This window comes from Mixophyes fleayi, chromosome 4, assembly GCF_038048845.1.
Source record: "Mixophyes fleayi isolate aMixFle1 chromosome 4, aMixFle1.hap1, whole genome shotgun sequence".
NCBI lineage: Eukaryota > Metazoa > Chordata > Amphibia > Anura > Limnodynastidae > Mixophyes > Mixophyes fleayi.
The window spans coordinates 41575187-41593575 of NC_134405.1; the positions used below are offsets into that span (position 1 = coordinate 41575187).

General features: G+C 40.4%; 1 protein-coding gene across 1 annotated transcript; it reads right to left on the reverse strand.

Moving 5' to 3' along the window:
- Positions 1-1906: 1906 nt before the first annotated feature.
- LOC142151284 (low-density lipoprotein receptor 2-like) lies at positions 1907-17177 on the reverse strand. The gene is made up of 18 exons (XM_075206772.1): positions 16955-17177; positions 10845-10967; positions 10613-10735; positions 9955-10332; positions 9720-9842; positions 8315-8437; positions 8081-8200; positions 7390-7515; positions 7086-7257; positions 6725-6952; positions 6363-6481; positions 6114-6253; positions 5601-5742; positions 5010-5162; positions 4607-4882; positions 4366-4446; positions 3934-4094; positions 1907-3561 (listed from the first exon to the last, which is right to left on the reverse strand). The coding sequence occupies exons 1-18, from the start codon at positions 17031-17033 to the stop codon at positions 3526-3528; spliced, it is 2703 nt and encodes a 900-aa protein (XP_075062873.1). The 5' UTR covers positions 17034-17177; the 3' UTR covers positions 1907-3525.
- Positions 17178-18389: the final 1212 nt, after the last annotated feature.

Genomic DNA, 18389 nt, shown 5'->3' on the forward strand with positions numbered 1-18389 from the left:
TATCTCGGCTCACCCAACAGACCGGTGAGTGCTCTCTGGGCTCTGCGATATTGTATCTCTACCGAGCAACCATGTCAGGCAGCCACCTGGTCCTCAGTCCACACCTTTACCAGATTAAATAGTTTTAATGATTTTGCGTCAATGGATGCCAGCTATGGACAAAAGATTTTGTATAAAGTTATTTCTGAGCTTACTCTCCTCTGGGGAGAAGCTTTGGATCATCCCCATGGTAGCAGTGTCCCTCAATTGGAGAGAGAAGAGTATTTGCACTTACGTTAAATACATTTCTCTGATTCATTTTGGGGACACTGTAGCCCTGCCCTTATGCTCTTTGGTTCAGTTATGTTTCAGTTTGTGGAATGTGAGATTTGCATTTTGTGTCACCCATTTACCCTATCTCTTGGGGCTTTGTAAGTTATTAACTGGTGATCCATTGAAGAGGGGCTATAGAGGGGAGGTGCTTCAGAATCTGTACAGTCATTAACTCCTAAGTAGCAGTGTCCACCAAAAGGAATCAGAGAAATGGATTTAACGTAAGTACAAAAATCTTATTTTATGGAAGCAGATAGAGAATTTATAAGAATGAGACGTGTATTATGAACATAGCAGGTTGGAAAAACAGGCTTATTGGAAGCTGCCCCCCCATGTTCTTCCAGGCTCCTATACAATAATTGCTTCTAACCAGCTATGTGTCCCTGAAAGTCCACAGAACAAATAATTAATATGCTTTTCAAGCTATTGAAAAACAGAACTGTATATTAAAATATTACATATTGTTTATACTACTAAAACATGTATTTGTGTAAACCAACACTTCTGTGACCGTTGTATACACACTGGAGGTAACCATTTTGTAGGATGAACCAATGTTCATGACAATGCGGTGTATCTATTCAGAGCGCCCTATAGCTCAGTAGAGGCTCATGTAGAGTTGGACATAAATCTGTTGTATTTGCGAAAAAATACTTCCGTACTACGCATCAAAATATATGTGTGCATATGATTTGGTTGCATCTTAAAGTGTTGACTGAACTGGAGAGGCGTAGTAGAGGAAGAAGGGGGTGGGCAGACATTGACAGAGCGCAGTAAGGGCACGACCACGTAATTGCGACAAAGGTAGACCTGTATGCAGATGTATATACACCCTTAACGAGCCGTATGTCTTGTGATGCTGCAGGTCTGGTGCAACGAAACACACTGATGATAGTGATCAGCAAGACTTGCTGAATGCTTCTAATAGGCTTATTAAGTTTTAACCCCATCCAGGACTTAATTGTTTAGTGGTTGCTATCTTATACGAAGTCGCAGTTGTCTACTCGAATTACTTAATTGCTATTTATATTTGAACTGTGGCAGGAAAAAATATATTCCCATTCAATTTTCAAAGATGAAAATAACAAACGTTTGCATTTAATTTCAGTTCACATAATTTAATTTGTCCGCCATGTTTTGCAATAGATGCGATTGTTGAACGCCATTCTAATCGCTACTCTTACAGCTCATCACCATTTATTTATATAGCGCCACTGATTCTGCAGCGCTGTACAGAGAACCCACTCACATCAGTCCCTGCCCCATTGGAGCTTACAGTCTAAATTCCCTAACATACACAGAGAGAGAGACTAGGGTCAATTGATAGCAGCCAATTAATCTACCAGTATGTTTATGGAGTGTTGGAATAAACCGGAGCACCCGGAGGAAACCCACGCAAACGCGGGGAGAACATACAAACTCCACACAGATAAGGTCATAGACAGGAATTGAACTCATAACCCCAGTGCTGTAAGGCAGAAGTGCTAACCACTGAGCTACCGTGCACAGCTCAACTTATTTCAGAGGCAGACAGAGCCGTAAGCGTAGAAAACAGTGTATTATTAGCACCAAAGACCAGCTGACGGCACAGAAGGAGAGCATAATGTTGTTTTTATTGTAACTCATTGAACTCCAACCAAAACTAAACTTTTTTACCTTGGGTGGAAATTTCATTAATAATCCAACAACACTAGATAAAAATATGGCAATGTCTCCTGGTTAAATGGCTGTGACAACAGTATCACATCAGTCCTTTAATTTCAAACCGCAAAATAAAAACACAAGACTCGATATATTTTAGAAATAAATAAATTATATATTAAACTTTTCCCATTTATGACACAATCAGTATGTATATACAGCAACAAAAAAAATAAAGAAAAAAAAAAACGTGTGCAAAACAACTGTACAGAAATTAATATTTACACCCTTCACAAAAAAAAAAAAAAAGCAAAATCTCTTCACAGGTTCAGGCAGGACGTTTTGATTTCAATACTGCAATAAAAGATTGGCTACTTTCTACAGAGCAAAAAAGAGACAAGAGTGGGGAATAGGATAAGGCCTTTTTTGTGGTAGAGAACATCTCACATACAGCCAATATGGATATTTCAAGTATAGACTAAAAAGTCTGAGCCAGTTGCAAATTAAGGCAGCGTGGTTAACAACAGAATGGCTGAATGTCTTCTTCCACTGTTCATTTGTAGGTAGCACCACATAAAAAAGTGTTTTTTTCCTTGTATCCAGTAACAATGATTGACTATTAAAAGCTTAAGAAACAGCCAAACTTTCAAGATTCCATTTTTCAAAACATTTTTTCTACCGTCATACCCTGTCGGATACAGGCAGGTCAAAAAAGCATCGCTAAACAATCCAAAGCCTCACTAATAGAAGTAACACAAAAGTACAACAGACTTGAGACGAAGAACAAAAAGTGCAGACGGAGGATGGGTTGTTTCAAGAAATAAAGGATAAGAAGCTAGTGGTGGTGGACTAGGCACTTGTTGGTGATTTGTGGCCTTTTTCTGGCTTGCTACATTGTAGTGGGAAGGTAGAGCCTAATAAACTGGCTATACTTCAACCCAGAGATTGACCTCAAGACGAAGATATCCGATGCCCTGAGGAGATGTCACATGAACGATTCCGTACAAGCTTTCTGTGCATTGCTCCTTATTCGCCTCCTGTTTGGAATTTTCATTTTAGTGTTTAAGAACGGCTTGTGCTTTTAAAACAAAACAAAAAAACAAACCCCAGCAGGATCGTCACATACAGTCCTTCATAGTCCCTCGGTACTTTTATGTATTATTTTTTTTCTTCTTTTACCTTCTAGTCTTTCCCCATCCCACACCAGCCTCCTCATTTACTCTTTCATGTTGGAAGAGCTTTTCACAATGCAGAAAGAGGCACGAGGGAGGGAAAAAATTGGCACAACATCAACAAAACAAATTTCTTCATAAATAAGTCAGACGAAAAAGGTAGTAACTGCAGTCTCTGGGCACTGTACATAGTGGATCATTTGGTTGGTAGAGTGGGAAGAAAAAAATAATAATAAAAAAAAAAGGTAGAAAATAATCTCAAAAATTCCAAGCTGTGCAAGACGGAACTGTTGTTTGGACGGGTATAAAACACGGTGCTTTTACTTTGGTTTAAGCAGTCGTTGCCCCTGATATATCTGAGCAGCAGAGTTTGATGATAGGCACAGTGGTTAAGGTTTGTTCAAGCAACATCATCGTCCAGGCTCACCATCTGTCTCTATGAAGACAAGAAAGGAGTGCGTGTTTAGTGTTTAGTGTTTAATAGCAGCAATGCAAGGCAGCATTTCCTGAAACGTTTATGAATAGGCTGAAGATATTAACAGACACCGATAATAAACATATAAATCTAAAATTTGACTTTCTGATCCATTTGTAATCTCAGACTGTTTATCGAAAGCTAGAGAAGGCTTATTATGCAGGGGTTGAACATGTAAGCGATATTAAGGTTTAAATGGTAAAACTAACAAATACGTTTTCTAGCGTTTCTTCTAAGACAGCTGTAAGTCAAGTCAGACTTTTACTTTCCGCAAGTTATTTTGGTACGTCTGTTAGTCATTCTGTAGAAAACAAATAAGAAAATATATTTTACCGATGGATACGTGTAACCGTCCTGACTCCGACAAATGTGGATCTCGTCGTCTTCTGTCGTTTTCTGGTATACGGGATTGTCAAAGTGAATAGTGTTGGTGTTTTTCAATCTCCAGTTTCTCCACAAGAGGAAGCCCCCAAATGCAGACAAGCAGAGTATAACTGGGAATATGGGGGAAAAAAATTAGGATGTTGACTACATTTATCCTTCAGTAAAAGAAGTACAGACACAAGTCTAACCATACTAATAAATGTAGACAGGATTAGGAGTTTCGGTTACTGACACCACAGTCAAGTGGAAGGAAAGAGATCAGAGACTGGTCGGTATTGGTGTTTAGTTATAAACTGATTATATAGACAACTCCATGAATACAAACAAGCCACTTAAAGGCTTTCAACCTACAGAGAGTAGAAGAGAAGAGCAGAAACTTACCAATAGGGATAACAGCATAGATTGCGTTGGAATGTGAATGTGAATTTGCAGTCTCCATCTTCACCTCACCGTCATTCCCAGCTGTAAATACACAGATAAGGCAGAATTCAGCGATACATCGTATTTATGCTGCGTGACTTGGTGATAACAAACACACACATATATAATAGAGGATTGTTGGATAATGAACTGCACATTACAACAGAAGGACACATCAGGGTAATTCATAAGGCAGCCGTACCTGTCGGAACTCCGGGAGTAGAAAGATCGGGGTTACTCTTCTCACTACGCGGCGTGCTGGGTTTATAGGCTGCTTGACTACTTGTAGGGATATTAGTTGTCAAGGGCATTAATGTCCGCTGTTCAGGTTTAACAGTTGAAGGTCTTTTAGTTGTAGTGAGAATTTTTGCAAGGATTGTACTCCTGGGCGTTGTGACCGGAGGTCTTGCCGTTGTGACCGGAGGTCTTGCCGTTGTGACCGGAGGCAAGGTGGACGGAGAGACAGTAGAAGCTTGCTCTGGAAAGACAACAGTAATATGTGTTACCATCCTGTACAATGGGTGGGTGAATGCATGAAGACATTCCCATTTATCCCGTCACCCAGGCTCCTACATCCACAGGGTCTTGTACACGGGATAACTTACCTTTCACACAGCTTCTCATGTCCGGCCCCAAGTGCTCTCCATCAGGACACACGCAAGTGTACTTAGGGGAGTGTGCATTGAAGTGTGGGGCTGGCAGACACAAGTATTCACAACCTCCGTTCTCGAGAAATTGAGAAACACACCAATTTTCACCTAAAGGGAACAAATAAAAAAAATAAAAAAGTGATTAAAAATAATTCTAGTTAGAAAATTGATTATTATTCAATTAGGTGCCGTGAAATACACATATTTTGCTCCTAAGGTAGAGATAACTCCATAACACTAATGGAAGATTTGATAAAACTCAGTGAGGGCCTCACTCCCTAGGAAGGTAACTTTACAAACCTAAACACCATCATACAACATTATGACAGCGTGCTTTAATGATGTCACTGGTTCCTAGTGAACGGAGCATCTGCTTTCTAAATAATATTGGTTCAGCCCACAAAATTTCTGCTGTCACCGTATGTAGGTGACAGATCCACTTTAATGTAAAGTCATTGTATATACTGGGGCAGTAATTTATAACTTCAGTCTGACGTCATCACACAACACCTACAGGCCAACGACAGATACGATTGTGCCTCATACCTTCAGGCTGTCCACGATTGTGATACAAGACAATGTCTTCTGGAGATGAGAGATCTTCTGCTACCGTCCTTATGTCCTCTCCAGTCAGTCTGTTAGCGCTGAAGATAGCTTCATTGTCAATATCAGTCCAGAACACAAGATCCTTAAAATAAATAAAAATAAATACAATTTCACAAGGTGGACAGAAGAAAATTACCCAGACCCTCCCAGCTTTTATTAATATTAGAGCCTGTTTCAAGCGGTATAACCAAAGAGTCATGATGATAACTGACAAGACAACAGAAAGCTAACACTCATAAGAAAAAGCTGTATAGTTTTTGGCCTGGGTACATCGAACGGCAAACTCAATTGTATTTTAATATTTAAATGTCTCTTTGTTGATTCTAGAATTGGTAAGCGTTTTATTTAATAGGTTGACCGCTGGGTTTATAGAATTTTCAGAAGAGAAAATAAATTGACTATGATAAGAGAAAGAAATATATGGTCCACAGATCAATATGGACATAGACTTACCTCAAAGATGGTGAGGCCAAAGGGGTGAGATAAGTGATGCTCATCAGCGATGACCATCTTTCTGTTGCTTCCCGTAACATCAATGCTGGACAGCATATGCAACTTGGAGTCCACCCAGTACAATCTCTGATGAAGCAGGTCTAAGAGTGACAACACAGCTTGTTTTAGAGATAAAGCAGCTACAAAATCTCTTATCAGAGATTTAAACATACGGTCATAATATTGTATACAAACAACTATATTACATACCCAGAGTGATGCCATTGGGCCATTCAATGTTTTCACTAACTAGAGTTTGTCTGGCTACTCCATTCAAGCCCCCCTTCTCAATCTTGGCAGGAAAGCCCCAGTCAGTCCAGTACATAAACCTGAAATACAGAGATGAGGGTAAGAATTTATTGCTGGAGCCATTGTATAGAATAACATTGTAACACAAGTTGGACCTTGTTTTTATTATATATAGGCTTGTCAGGTTTTCCTTCTCCCAAGAGTCTTATATGTATTTAATATGTAAGCTCTGGAGGTTGCTTCTCCTTTGCCCATATATAAAATCGCCATGTTCCTCCAACAATGTGCCTATTATATAACATACATGGTACATTTCTCCTTACCCTTTTGTGGGATCCACCACAATGTCTCGGGGCTTTGCCAGATCCTCTCTGAAGAGTGTTTTCCTCTTAGACCCTGCGGTGTTGGCCACAGATATGGTGCCATATATAGAGTCCGTCCAGTAAATGTTGGCATGGACCCAATCCACCGCGATACCATCTGGGGCTTGTATTTCATTTCCAATCACTGTTTCATGGTGGGAAAAGTTATGTGCCTTGTCCATTAAAGCACTGCGGAGGAAGAACGACAAAAAAAAAAGGTTTGAAACATCTCAGGTCTGTTGCAGAAAACTTCAGAAGCAAAGCACAAGGTCAGTATGCTCGTATGACACAATGGACAGGGACTTTGACTATCCCTCATTACCTGTAAATTTTCTTCTGTGTTAGGTCAGACCAGTAGATTTTATTGCCTGCTACCTCCATATCCAAAGCCACCACATTCTTGAGGCGCGGGATGAAACTTGTGTACTCGCTCCTGTCCAATGTCATCTTCCTCACCTCGTGCCGGTTAGTGAATAAAAGGTAAGCGACTGTCCCTATAAAATGCAAATAAAAACAGAGATGAGGCAACGTCAGGGAAGGGGATCATAAAAGGAAGAATATGTAGCCAGGAATACATGTGATGAAGTTGTAAGAGGAAAAGAAGGGTTCCCTTATACTGTACTTACCAATGCCCTTGCAAGACCTGGTCACAGGATCCATTTGGTAACCCTCAATGCATTCACATTTATAGCCCCCTTCCAAGTTAATGCAGATTTGGCTGCAGGAGTTGGGTTCCTCGCATTCATTAATATCTGAGGAGGAAGAGATGGAGAATATTATGCGATGGTGCAAAATAATACAAGACCTACATTATTGGTGGGTGTTTGCATGTGTATTAAATGTATCATGCAGCATGTCATACAAAAGCTCACTAACTATCAAACATTTGTGGAACAGTTAGCTCAAGAACAAATTCAATACTGAGGGTAGACTAGGGTCAAAGGGCAAATAAGTTGCCCAGGCTGGGATTAGACTTTCAAGGCACTTGGAGGAAGGTGTCCCACCCGTCATGTAAACGATCTGCGACTTTCTCCCACCACTGGTGTATAAAACAATTGGCAAGCTCCCTAGGAGGGATGAAAGGAGCTTGCTAACCATGGCCCTCTTCCCCTGAAAGTTTGTTAAATGGGAGGGTAGGTCTAGGGAGGTCTAGCCACTAGACACGAAAGTTAGAGCGCTAGCTTGTAATAAGCCATGAATGAATACTCAGACTGTCACTGCATGTGTGTAAATCACTATGATTTCATTGATTAGGAAAGCACATGACATTTGTAACACATGCCCAGATTAATACATACATACATTACAGCAAGTTACCTTGGCAACTCTTTCCACCCACAAGGCGATAGCCGTCTGGGCATAAACACTCGTAGCCAATCTTAAGGTCATTGCAGGTGTGCGAGCAGCCCCCATTGTTTCTCAAACACTCGTTTTCACCTAAGGAAAAGGAGACAACAGCGCTTGTGAATACAGAGGAAGCCTGCAGAGAAGCGTTAGAGGATGCGACGTTCTTATCTGTCAAGAGCATGTACAAAACTTTGCTGCACTCACCACATTCCTTCAGTGGTTCATCTGACCAGTCTCTGCAGTCCCTGACTCTGTCACACACTTTATCCATACTGATACACTCTCCACTGTGACACTTGAATTTGTTGGGACCCTCACATTTTGTCACTGATTAAAGAAAAAGAAAGATAACACAATGAGGACCCACACCTTCCGCCTGGGTGAGAATTAACTATCTCCTCTATCAAGCTTTACGAATAAAAGACGGGACACACTAAGGCTGAGCAACCTTTTCTTCACATATTTGTACGCTACACAAGACATTTATTTTTATTCACACAACCTCTGGTCTGCCTCCCAAATCTGCTGGCTGACATGTGGAAGTAAAGGCTCAAATTGACATTACTAGGTATCAAAAATCACTGTCAAAGTGTGTATGCAAAATGCGTTGGGCTGGTGTTTGTTCTAAGGCAAAAGAAGCAAAGTATAAAATTCTCTTGACAGGGTACCACACTCTTGATTGCCTGAAAAATATATTACTTGAACCCTCCCAGCTATGCTGGCACTGCAGAGATGAAAGTGGAACTATGTTTCAGCTTAAGATCCTTCTCCTGCTGTATGGTCTGTGCAGAGAAGGTGCGGTCTGTGCTGGCTCGAATGCCTGAATGCACCTCTAATCCCCCATAGTTCCAGTGTCTCCCAAAGGATTTATGGAAAAGATGTTGTATATGCCAGATTTATGAATTTTATTAAAAAAAAAATCCAATTTGTGTTACGACTCTGCCTGTGTTTTTGTATGTGTCAGCAGTACCTTTAATCCTCCAGAGGTGCTGCTGTTACGCTCCTGAGCTTGCACCATGCCTGAAGGGGTTAACCTCCTTGCAAATTAGAACTGCACCTGGCTATCAGCTTCTTATACCTGCCTCAACCTGTGCTCAGTGCAGTTCTTCCGTTTATTCCTGGCTGCTGCTGCCCTGTTTCTGTGTTTGCTCCATTTCTGCTTGATCTTCTGTTGTGACCCTCGGCTTGATTCCTGGACCCTGTTCGTTTGCCTGTTGCCCTGACTTTTGGCTAGACTTCTGCACTTTGCTTATTCGCTTGTGACCTTGATCTCTGCCTGGCCATTTGGATTCTGTTTACCTGATCTCTGTTTGATCCCTGCACTCTGTCTGCTTCCCTGGACAGCCTTGTGCCTCCTGGACTGGGGTAACTTATATTACCTGTTCCTGCCATATAACTGTACAGACACTATTTGGAACCTGTTCTTATCAGTGGATTTGAGTTATCCTTGTTTATATATTTGCCTGAATAAAGACATTTTGCTTTATACTTCCGTTGCTGCTTTGTGAATGCATTAGGAGTCATAACAATTTGTTGTATAATGCCTGTGTTTCCCATCTCATTGACAACAATTTTGCACATTGAATATTTTGTCAGGCATAGTACTCACCATTTACACAGCCAATCTCATCACTGAGATCTTCGCAGTCATATTCTCTGTCGCATTGCCGGCTGCCATGTATACACTTCCCGTCATTACACTGGAACTGATCTGGGCTGCATGTGGGCTTTTCTGTAATGAACATCAGATAACAAAACAATTAGCCACCACCACACACAGGCTTTATGCCACCCATTAGCTAAGAGGACATACTGATAATGAAACGTTCCGCATTGTTACTTACCACAGTGCTTTTCATCAGATTTATCCTTGCAGTCATAACCTCCATCACACTTCCAGCTCATGTGTATGCATTCACCGCTACCGCAGTGGAACTCCAGAGAGGAGCAGGGTTTGTCCGTCTTGATTGGCTCCTTCCCTTCACAGTTCTCCTCATCAGAGCCATCCTCACAGTCAGGGTCTCCATCACAGGTCCATAGTTTGGGGATACAGAGGGTAGAGTTCTTGCAATTGAAATATGATGGATTACAGGTGGGGGGAGGGCAAGAGTCTTCATCGCTGTGATCATCACAGTCATGATCACCGTCACACAGATATGTAAGAGAGATGCACATTCCGCTGCGGCACTGAAACTGGTCATCGGAAGCACAGACTTTGGGAGCTAGAAAGAGGGAACGAGGAAAATTACACACACTGTACATATACAACACACTATCCTCTATGTCCATATACAGCCTGATGTAACTAGCTCCTGGTGATTTCATAGGCTTCAGCTCATAAACACTTATCGACTCTGTGATGGCAACGGGCACACATTAATTGGATCGGGGTCATGTATTTATAACGTTATAAATGGGAGCAGTGCTCTTTAGTACTTCCATGGTTTCATGTAATCTCTGGCTATGATAATGTGTGAACGGAGCTTTATAAGGGACACTTACCACAGTCCTTCTCGTCCAAGCCATTCTCGCACTCCTCTCGCTGATCACATTTCCATGACAAGGGAATACATCGGTTTGTCCTGTCACCACAGCTAAATTGTTCAGGGCTACATGTTCTGGTCCCTGAAAAGAAACCAAGGGAATATTGTTAAGTTGAGTAACAATTATTTATATGAAAGAATAATCAAATGACTTTCCCATATTTCCCATCTTGCCTAGCGCAGGAACTTACGGCATGTCTCATGAAACTCGTCAGACCCGTCCCTGCATTCCTCATTGCCGTCACAGACCCACTTGTACGGGATACATTTCCCGTCGCCACACTGGAACTCATTCTTGGCACACGTGGTAATCCCTGAAATTCAAAAACAAAAAAAAAATATTTATGGGGTTGAAAAGAGTAAAGAAAGTATAACCAGAGGTGTGGGGAAGAATTGACATATAACGTAGCTGAATAACAATTGTAACTTGTGGCGGGTAAATTGTGTGTGGCTATGGTAAGGAAGAAACATCATCAGCCACCAATATTAAAAGAGCATTTCTGTGCAGCTACCCGTGGTATGGTTGTAATACAGGCACAGTAGAACGTGGAGACAGGAAACATGAACTAGACATTGTAGAAATCTTGAGACAATCTCAGCTGATGGCATCCTTGACTATCCTTCACCATTTATAATAATCGAAAATCCCTCCTGTTCTGCAGAAGCTCCGAGCTTTTAACGCATTTCGCACATTACAGTTCCATTTTGGCATAGAAGAGCAAATCTAGGCACGTTTTCAGCAATGTAATAGTAAAAAAAACAACAACAAAACACATATATTTGAAACATGTAACAAAGGCAGTTCCAATATATCCTCACTCTCAAGATTAATTGACATCATAAATTAGGCTAAACCAAGCAGAATTTTAGAAAACTGAAGTGTTGAATTTAACAAAAGGGGCTGGATTCTAACATTTCCAGATATCAAATTTTCAAGAGAAACCTTCATGCATGGGAACGATGGACAGTTGTTATCTAAACTACAAAGTTATCTATTTGAACCCTAGAAGGAAGTTAAAAGTAACAATCAATTACACCATACGAGAGGGGTGGGAAAGTACATGCCTATAGGCACATGACAGCTACCAGGAAGTCAGAGTGATATCTTTATAACAAATTACTCCAGTGGCACAGACTCTATAGAGCATTGATATCTTCACGCATGTTCCTATTGTCAGTATGACTTTATCTAAGTTTAGAGGAGCCGTCAGATAGGGAAGCCAAGATCATATTTCCTGAACATGGAAATACCCCGAGAAGGTGGATGTTATGTCCGCAGCCATTGCTGTACATGGCAGGTGTACTCTAAACGTCATATCGGTTTCCCTCTGTCAGGGAATGAAGGTACACATACTACATATTTGGAGCGTATAGAAAGTGTGGTCGACAGTAGTTGTCACAATGATTTTAGAACAAATTACCCCAAACATATGTCTTTCTGGAAGAACTCAGCATAACCAAGGTATAGAAAATGCAACATCAACTAAAACAGAACCACTGAAGCCTTCTGGCTGCTAATTTAGCATTTACTGCACTATTAGCAATTTATAGGACATTTTCCAGCAATTAATTATCAGCGGGTGTGAAGATTTCAGAGCGTGGAGAAAGGTACATCAACTTCACATAGGTGTGGCTAATATTTCACATACCACTACAATACAATCCGCCTGGTTTAATCCAGTCTTTTGAAGGGGGAGTGAAGGCATTTGCATGTTGGAAGGAGAAATGTAAGATACCAAGCCGCCTTCTTTGACCTACAAAGCGAAACTTTCTATTCAGGGGGGAACCGCCTTCATTTCCTACTTAAATCTACTACTCCATGTGTCATATCACTTACAGGCCATACTGTTCTACAGGACAAGTAAGAACAGCCTATAACAAGCTTATTGTCATCACAGCTACCTGCTGACATGACGTATAGGGACAGTCATACCTTCCTAATAAGATTTTGTCTCTTTAAATGATTCTACTCTTTAGTACTGACAAAGTGCACATTACCACCTTCCTGATGCTGGTTTCATTAATCATAAACTGTTTTTATTCTGTTTAAGATTTTAAGAACACTAAGTACATTAGAATTGTCTGATTCCAACTGCTCAGTAAGTCGGGCACAGAAAGCCAATGTTGGAATAAGATGTTGGCACAGTATAATATTTCACCGCCCACTGTTGCAACAGCGTATGCACAGTCACATTTGGCTTAAATATTAACAGTGCCATGTTCTAAACACCCACATCTGAACTTTATCCTAAATTTATAATCAGAGATATTATAACAAGTGAGCCCCATGCAAATGTGTAACCAAGGTGACAAAACTATCACTAAGCAACATTTTCTCAGCAAAAGATGCTCCAGGCATCATTATGTCGGAAAAAAAAGTGCAATTAGTAATTAAGGGCACCAAAGAAACAACAGTATCACCAATTTGTGCCTGTAAATGAACCGGCTCGCTGAGTTGTCAAGTTAAATCACATTACATGATTTAGGTTCACAAAGACACTTAACTGAAGTAAAAGCCAGAAAAATCAATATGAAAATAAAATCTGGTTTCACAAAAACTCCGAACTCTATTTGCCCATATACTGTAGTTTCCATACTGTCAAAATACAGCGTGGCTTATGACATATGCATTATTTACAGGATGAAGGGGATATTTTGCCACAAGTATTACCCAACTGATGTTTAGAGAAATGGGAGGTAAATTCCAAGACACACATTGTAAGTCAGGGTGATGGCTTTGCACACGTACAACATAAAATGGCTGCCACCTAGAACCCTGACTGGAAAATATTTGCTAGTGAACATGAGAAAATAGCAACAACTTCCAATAAAAAAAAATGGGGAGGCTAAAAAAAACGTTATATACTGCAACTACAATAAGTATTTTCGTGAAGAAACCAGTCATAGTAATATTATTTTTTATACTCACTTTAATGTATTTAACACTTACAACACTCCCTCCATCAACTCTGAAAAAGGCTATAAAACGAAGACACATGCTGTAATTGTAATACTTTGCGGCTACCTGCATCAGCTTATCTAATACAGTAAGTTTGCATTGCTTGACTCATATGTGTAGCTGTTCATTTTTTTTTTTTAATCTTAAATCTGGGATAGTCCATCTACAAAACCAGGATTTGACCTTCTGCATACTACCTTCAGACATCATTCATGAAACTATGAACTGGGCAGATGACTCTAAATTCCAAAAATCCTAAATAAGGAGCATTTCTCCCAACGTAAATGGTTTAGAATCATTTCAAAATGTTCCAGCGTAACTAGAAAGTGTTGTCATTTCAAAAATGGGGGTGTAACATGACTTTGGGGGAAACTGTTCACTTAATAGAGGGCCATTGTATTTATTCTTACAAGTAATTCAGAGGACTATAAGTTCTGACACCAACATGGATAATGGAGATTTATATTTTCCATTATGTGAAGTTATGGATGCACATATCTATAACACAATAGGCTTAGTTTATAGGTTTCTCTGAGGTACACAAACAAGCTATGGCAACACAGGGTGTGGCTCTCGGGGACGTCCGTGCCGATATCCTGCCATAGAGACGGTTGTTGAAATGTTGAACTGCTCCAACACAACTGTTCTGCATTACAGAGTACTGAAGAGGCAAAGGAATGTGACATGGCTCATAGGGATCAATGTTCCCTAATTGGAGCAACGCCTTGTAATTATATTATCAATAAAGCTTTTGTAAAAATGGATTTAAAGAGACATCAGTTCAAGAAGGTGTTTTCCATACAATGTAAAACACAGAAATGGTCGGACATAACTTAAAATAAGAGTCAGTATCACATTTACTTCTGTTTCTTTCCATGAGTTGCAAACACGATACCTTACAATTCTAACACTGGTTTAGCAAATAGAGTTTAGATGGGCATAAACCCTTATATACGGTATTATTTTGTGCCATTGAGTCATGGGAAATTTTAAGCCAGCTTCAGTGTTTTTCAACTTTGACTGGGGGTTCCCAGGCCTACAGTTGGGTTTGGTTTAGTTTTTACTTCAGAGGACCTATGAGGTAACTATTTCAATGTAAAAACCAAAAATATATTGCTTTTATTTTGCAGTTGCAGTATCGATGAGCCCTCAAACTGCTATTTACATGTTGTAAAAAATGGCTTATGTCACAGGTACGGAGTATATTTACCGGAAATGAGGATTGCTATGAGGCATGAAAATATGGCCAACCCATAGGCCCAGATTTACCCATACCAGTGTAAACAGCTTTCTACTGCTGTTGTTAAATATGTATTATTAATATTACTCAAGGTGAACTTGTTAAGGCCTCATACACACCGTTATTAATTTGATGCTTTATATTGACATTTGTAATGCTAGCAACAGGTCTGACACTAGAAACCATTGTTACTAGCGTCATCATGCCCACACCCGCTCTTGCTAGTGTTTCAGTAGTGTTGCGCTTGTGTTCCTCTTGCTTTGTGGTAGTGTTCCACCGGTGTGTGCTAGTGTTCCATCGGTGTGTGCTAGTGTTCCATCGGTGTGTGTGGTAGTGTTCCACCAGTGTGTGTGGTAGTGTTCCACCGGTGTGTGGTAGTGTTCCATCGGTGTGTGCTAGTGTTCCACCGGTGTGTGTGGTAGTGTTCCATCGGTGTGTGCTAGTGTTACACCGGTGTGTGCTAGTGTTACACCGGTGTGTGCTAGTGTTCCATCGGTGTGTGCTAGTGTTCCATAGGTGTGTGCTAGTGTTCCATAGGTGTGTGCTAGTGTTCCATAGGTGTGTGCTAGTGTTCCACATGTTTCCTGTACACATCTAGTTTTACCCACAGGCCTTTGTAAACGCATTCTGGAAGCCTACATTAAACTACTAATAGCAGTAACAAACGCCTGTCAAACTTTTTTGTGCGACGACGTGCGTTTCCATTAGTTACATGAAAAGCTGAAGCAATGCCAGTTGGCACCTGGCCTCAATGTATGTCCTCCTTGGTTTGGGGATAGTAGGTAGCCTTGTATAAAGTGTGCATGGCTCCACCTCACCTCTACAGGTCCCACTTTTCTACACAGTACAAATAGGTGGAGGCAAAAACAAAACTGTATATATCTAATGAGACTTCCAGTCTTTAGACCCAGCAGTTATTCATTGTCCTTTACCAATCAGCAAGCTAAGCATGTGATACAAGAGAATGACTATTATTCTTGCTACAGGGCTGGTGAAGTCATATCATATTTTATTAACTGATATATTTAGCTATGTCATATATAAATGTTGGGCTTCTGTGACAATGTATACGCCCTGCCATGGATCTCAGTAACATGAGTCCATACACCTTGGAGGCATTGAAGTACAATATAACTAATGCAGAGGGGGACGACATGACTTTTAGTGAATTATCCACGTAGAGGCTCTTTATCAGCCCACATGGCCCCACCACGCCCTTGCAGGGGTTGCACACACTACATAAGGCGAGAGCTATGACGCACCCGTCCTCCCCTCACTCATGGGCGGGAAAATAAACGTCTTCACACAGGGCTCGAGCCGCTAACTGCCCATCTAGGCCACGCCTCTTTGTTTTCCTATTGGGCGGAAGGGCGGGGGCTCGCGATCGGCAGATTTCACGTCACCCAATGGAGAGCCGTGTAAGCGTCTACCCATTCACCAAACCCAACCACGACGTGGGCGCGGCTTAAGGTAGGGAACGCCCCTCAGTGTGACAGATAAGAGCCGGTTGTAAACGTCAATGTCAATGCCAATAATGACCGGTCACTTTCTAATGGTCACACAACACCCCAAACACATGAAACCCTGTGGTGCCCGAATAGGGTAACTGGGAACTCTAATGCCCCCCCTTCCCCTGGGCTGCCACTTGTTCCCCATCACCTCCTACCCCTCCATTATTATACCGGTTATCTGAGGTAAACCAACCCCCCCCCCCACCACCTCCCCTGATACCCCCCAGGTAATAATACCTGACAGTCTATCAGTCATCATCACACAACACACTGACAATAACAGCGATCTCACAACAACTGGGGTGGAACTACAAGTCCCAGCAGGGCCCCCACTGAGTGCTGAAAATACCTCATCAGCTGGAGAACCATAGGTCCCTAAATAATACTAATATCAGAGGTGTACATGTAATATATCCCCACCTGCTGCCCTCAGGTCACTCCTATAATAACCCAGATAACGGTATATACATCCTTATAGCAGCCATCTGACACAGGGCTGCTCCTCAGTTACAGAATAAATATACATGTGTCAAGATTCAGTCACTCACATCTCAAGAAGATAAAGACTAAATAAAGTGAGTCTGCACTTACCTGAGGAAGCAGATGTGAGGTGGATGATCAGCAGCAAGGCAAATGCTGAGGAAGGTCCCATGGTGTTGGTAATGTGCATAAGATCCTTTATCTCTCTCTCTATATATATAATATAATATATATATAATGTATGCAGATCCCCTGTCTTGCACACTATAGTACAAGGGGATACAAGCTGTGTGCACACACTACTGCCTCAGATTGCAAAGTGATTGGGGTAGTCCTGGGTGAAGTTCAATTAACTTGCCTTTTTTTTTTTTTTTTTTTTGCTCAATAGTAAGGGTGGGGCTAAAAGTGGTGTGATTTTTAAAATATGGTATAGTACATCCCCAGCAAGGAGGAGTTTATAACACATGATGTGACATCGTCTCTGTTCACTCCTTTGCCTGGATGTAGTGCACAGCAATGGGGGCTGACTCATTTCCTATAGGTACATCAGTCACTCCCCTTGCATACTTCAGATGCCTTCACACACATAGGGGGGGGTTATCGTAATAAACCAAAATAATGCATGCAAATCTGATTTAACTGTGCAGTTGTGAGAAGACATATTTACAGAAATATGTATATAACGTGCATCTTTGTGCATCGCTCTCTTTAAATGTATATCTCCATCTATATACAGTGTGTATATAAATATATGTATATATATATATATATATATATATTAGATGTGTATCTCCATCTATATACAGTACATAAATATATATCTATGTACAGTATATATATATATATATATATATATATATATATATATATTTGTATATATATATATATAGATATATATAGCGCTACGGAATATGTTGGCACTATATAAATAAATGATTTTATATATATATATATATATATATATATATATATATATATATATCTACACATACATACATATAACATTCAGTAAAGTTCTTTTCCTTTATGGCCTTTTTTGTTTATTTGTTGTAGAGAGTGCAACCTTTCTCTGGATATATATATATATATATATATATATATATATATATATATATATATATAGCATTTACACGCAATTTAGAAGAAGCTGGGTCTTCTTAATTATTTTCCAGGGAGACTTTGCAGACTTGCTTAGCATCTGATACACACCACCATCTCACTCTATCATGTCATGTTCACTGACTTTCATAATAATGTGCTTCTGAGAATTTTACATACTCCTTTTTTAATAGTCATTATCTCATAAAGCCTAGAGAATAATGACAGATTATGAGATTTGTAAACAACATGCTGAAAAAGAGGAAGTTTTTTTTGTGGTCAGTATAGGAAAATAGAGACGTTGACAGATACAAATGTTTAAAATCTTGGACTGTCCCTAGACAGTTTGCAACTAGGCTGTGTAATGTGAATATGTATATTTTGATCAGTGTGCGTATTTTATATTTCTATATAGGTTTAAAGGATTAACGCGCCCTGTCATCATTTG

Coding starts and splice junctions, on each gene's coding strand:
- LOC142151284 (XM_075206772.1), bottom strand. CDS start 17,033: ATGCACATTACCAACACCATGGGACCTTCCTCAGCATTTGCCTTGCTG. Junction 7,258..7,389: donor CAGGTCTTGCAAGGGCATTG/GTAAGTACAGTA, acceptor TGCATTTTATAG/GGACAGTCGCTTACCTTTTA. Junction 3,562..3,933: donor ACGGTTACACGTATCCATCG/GTAAAATATATT, acceptor TTGTCTTCATAG/AGACAGATGGTGAGCCTGGA.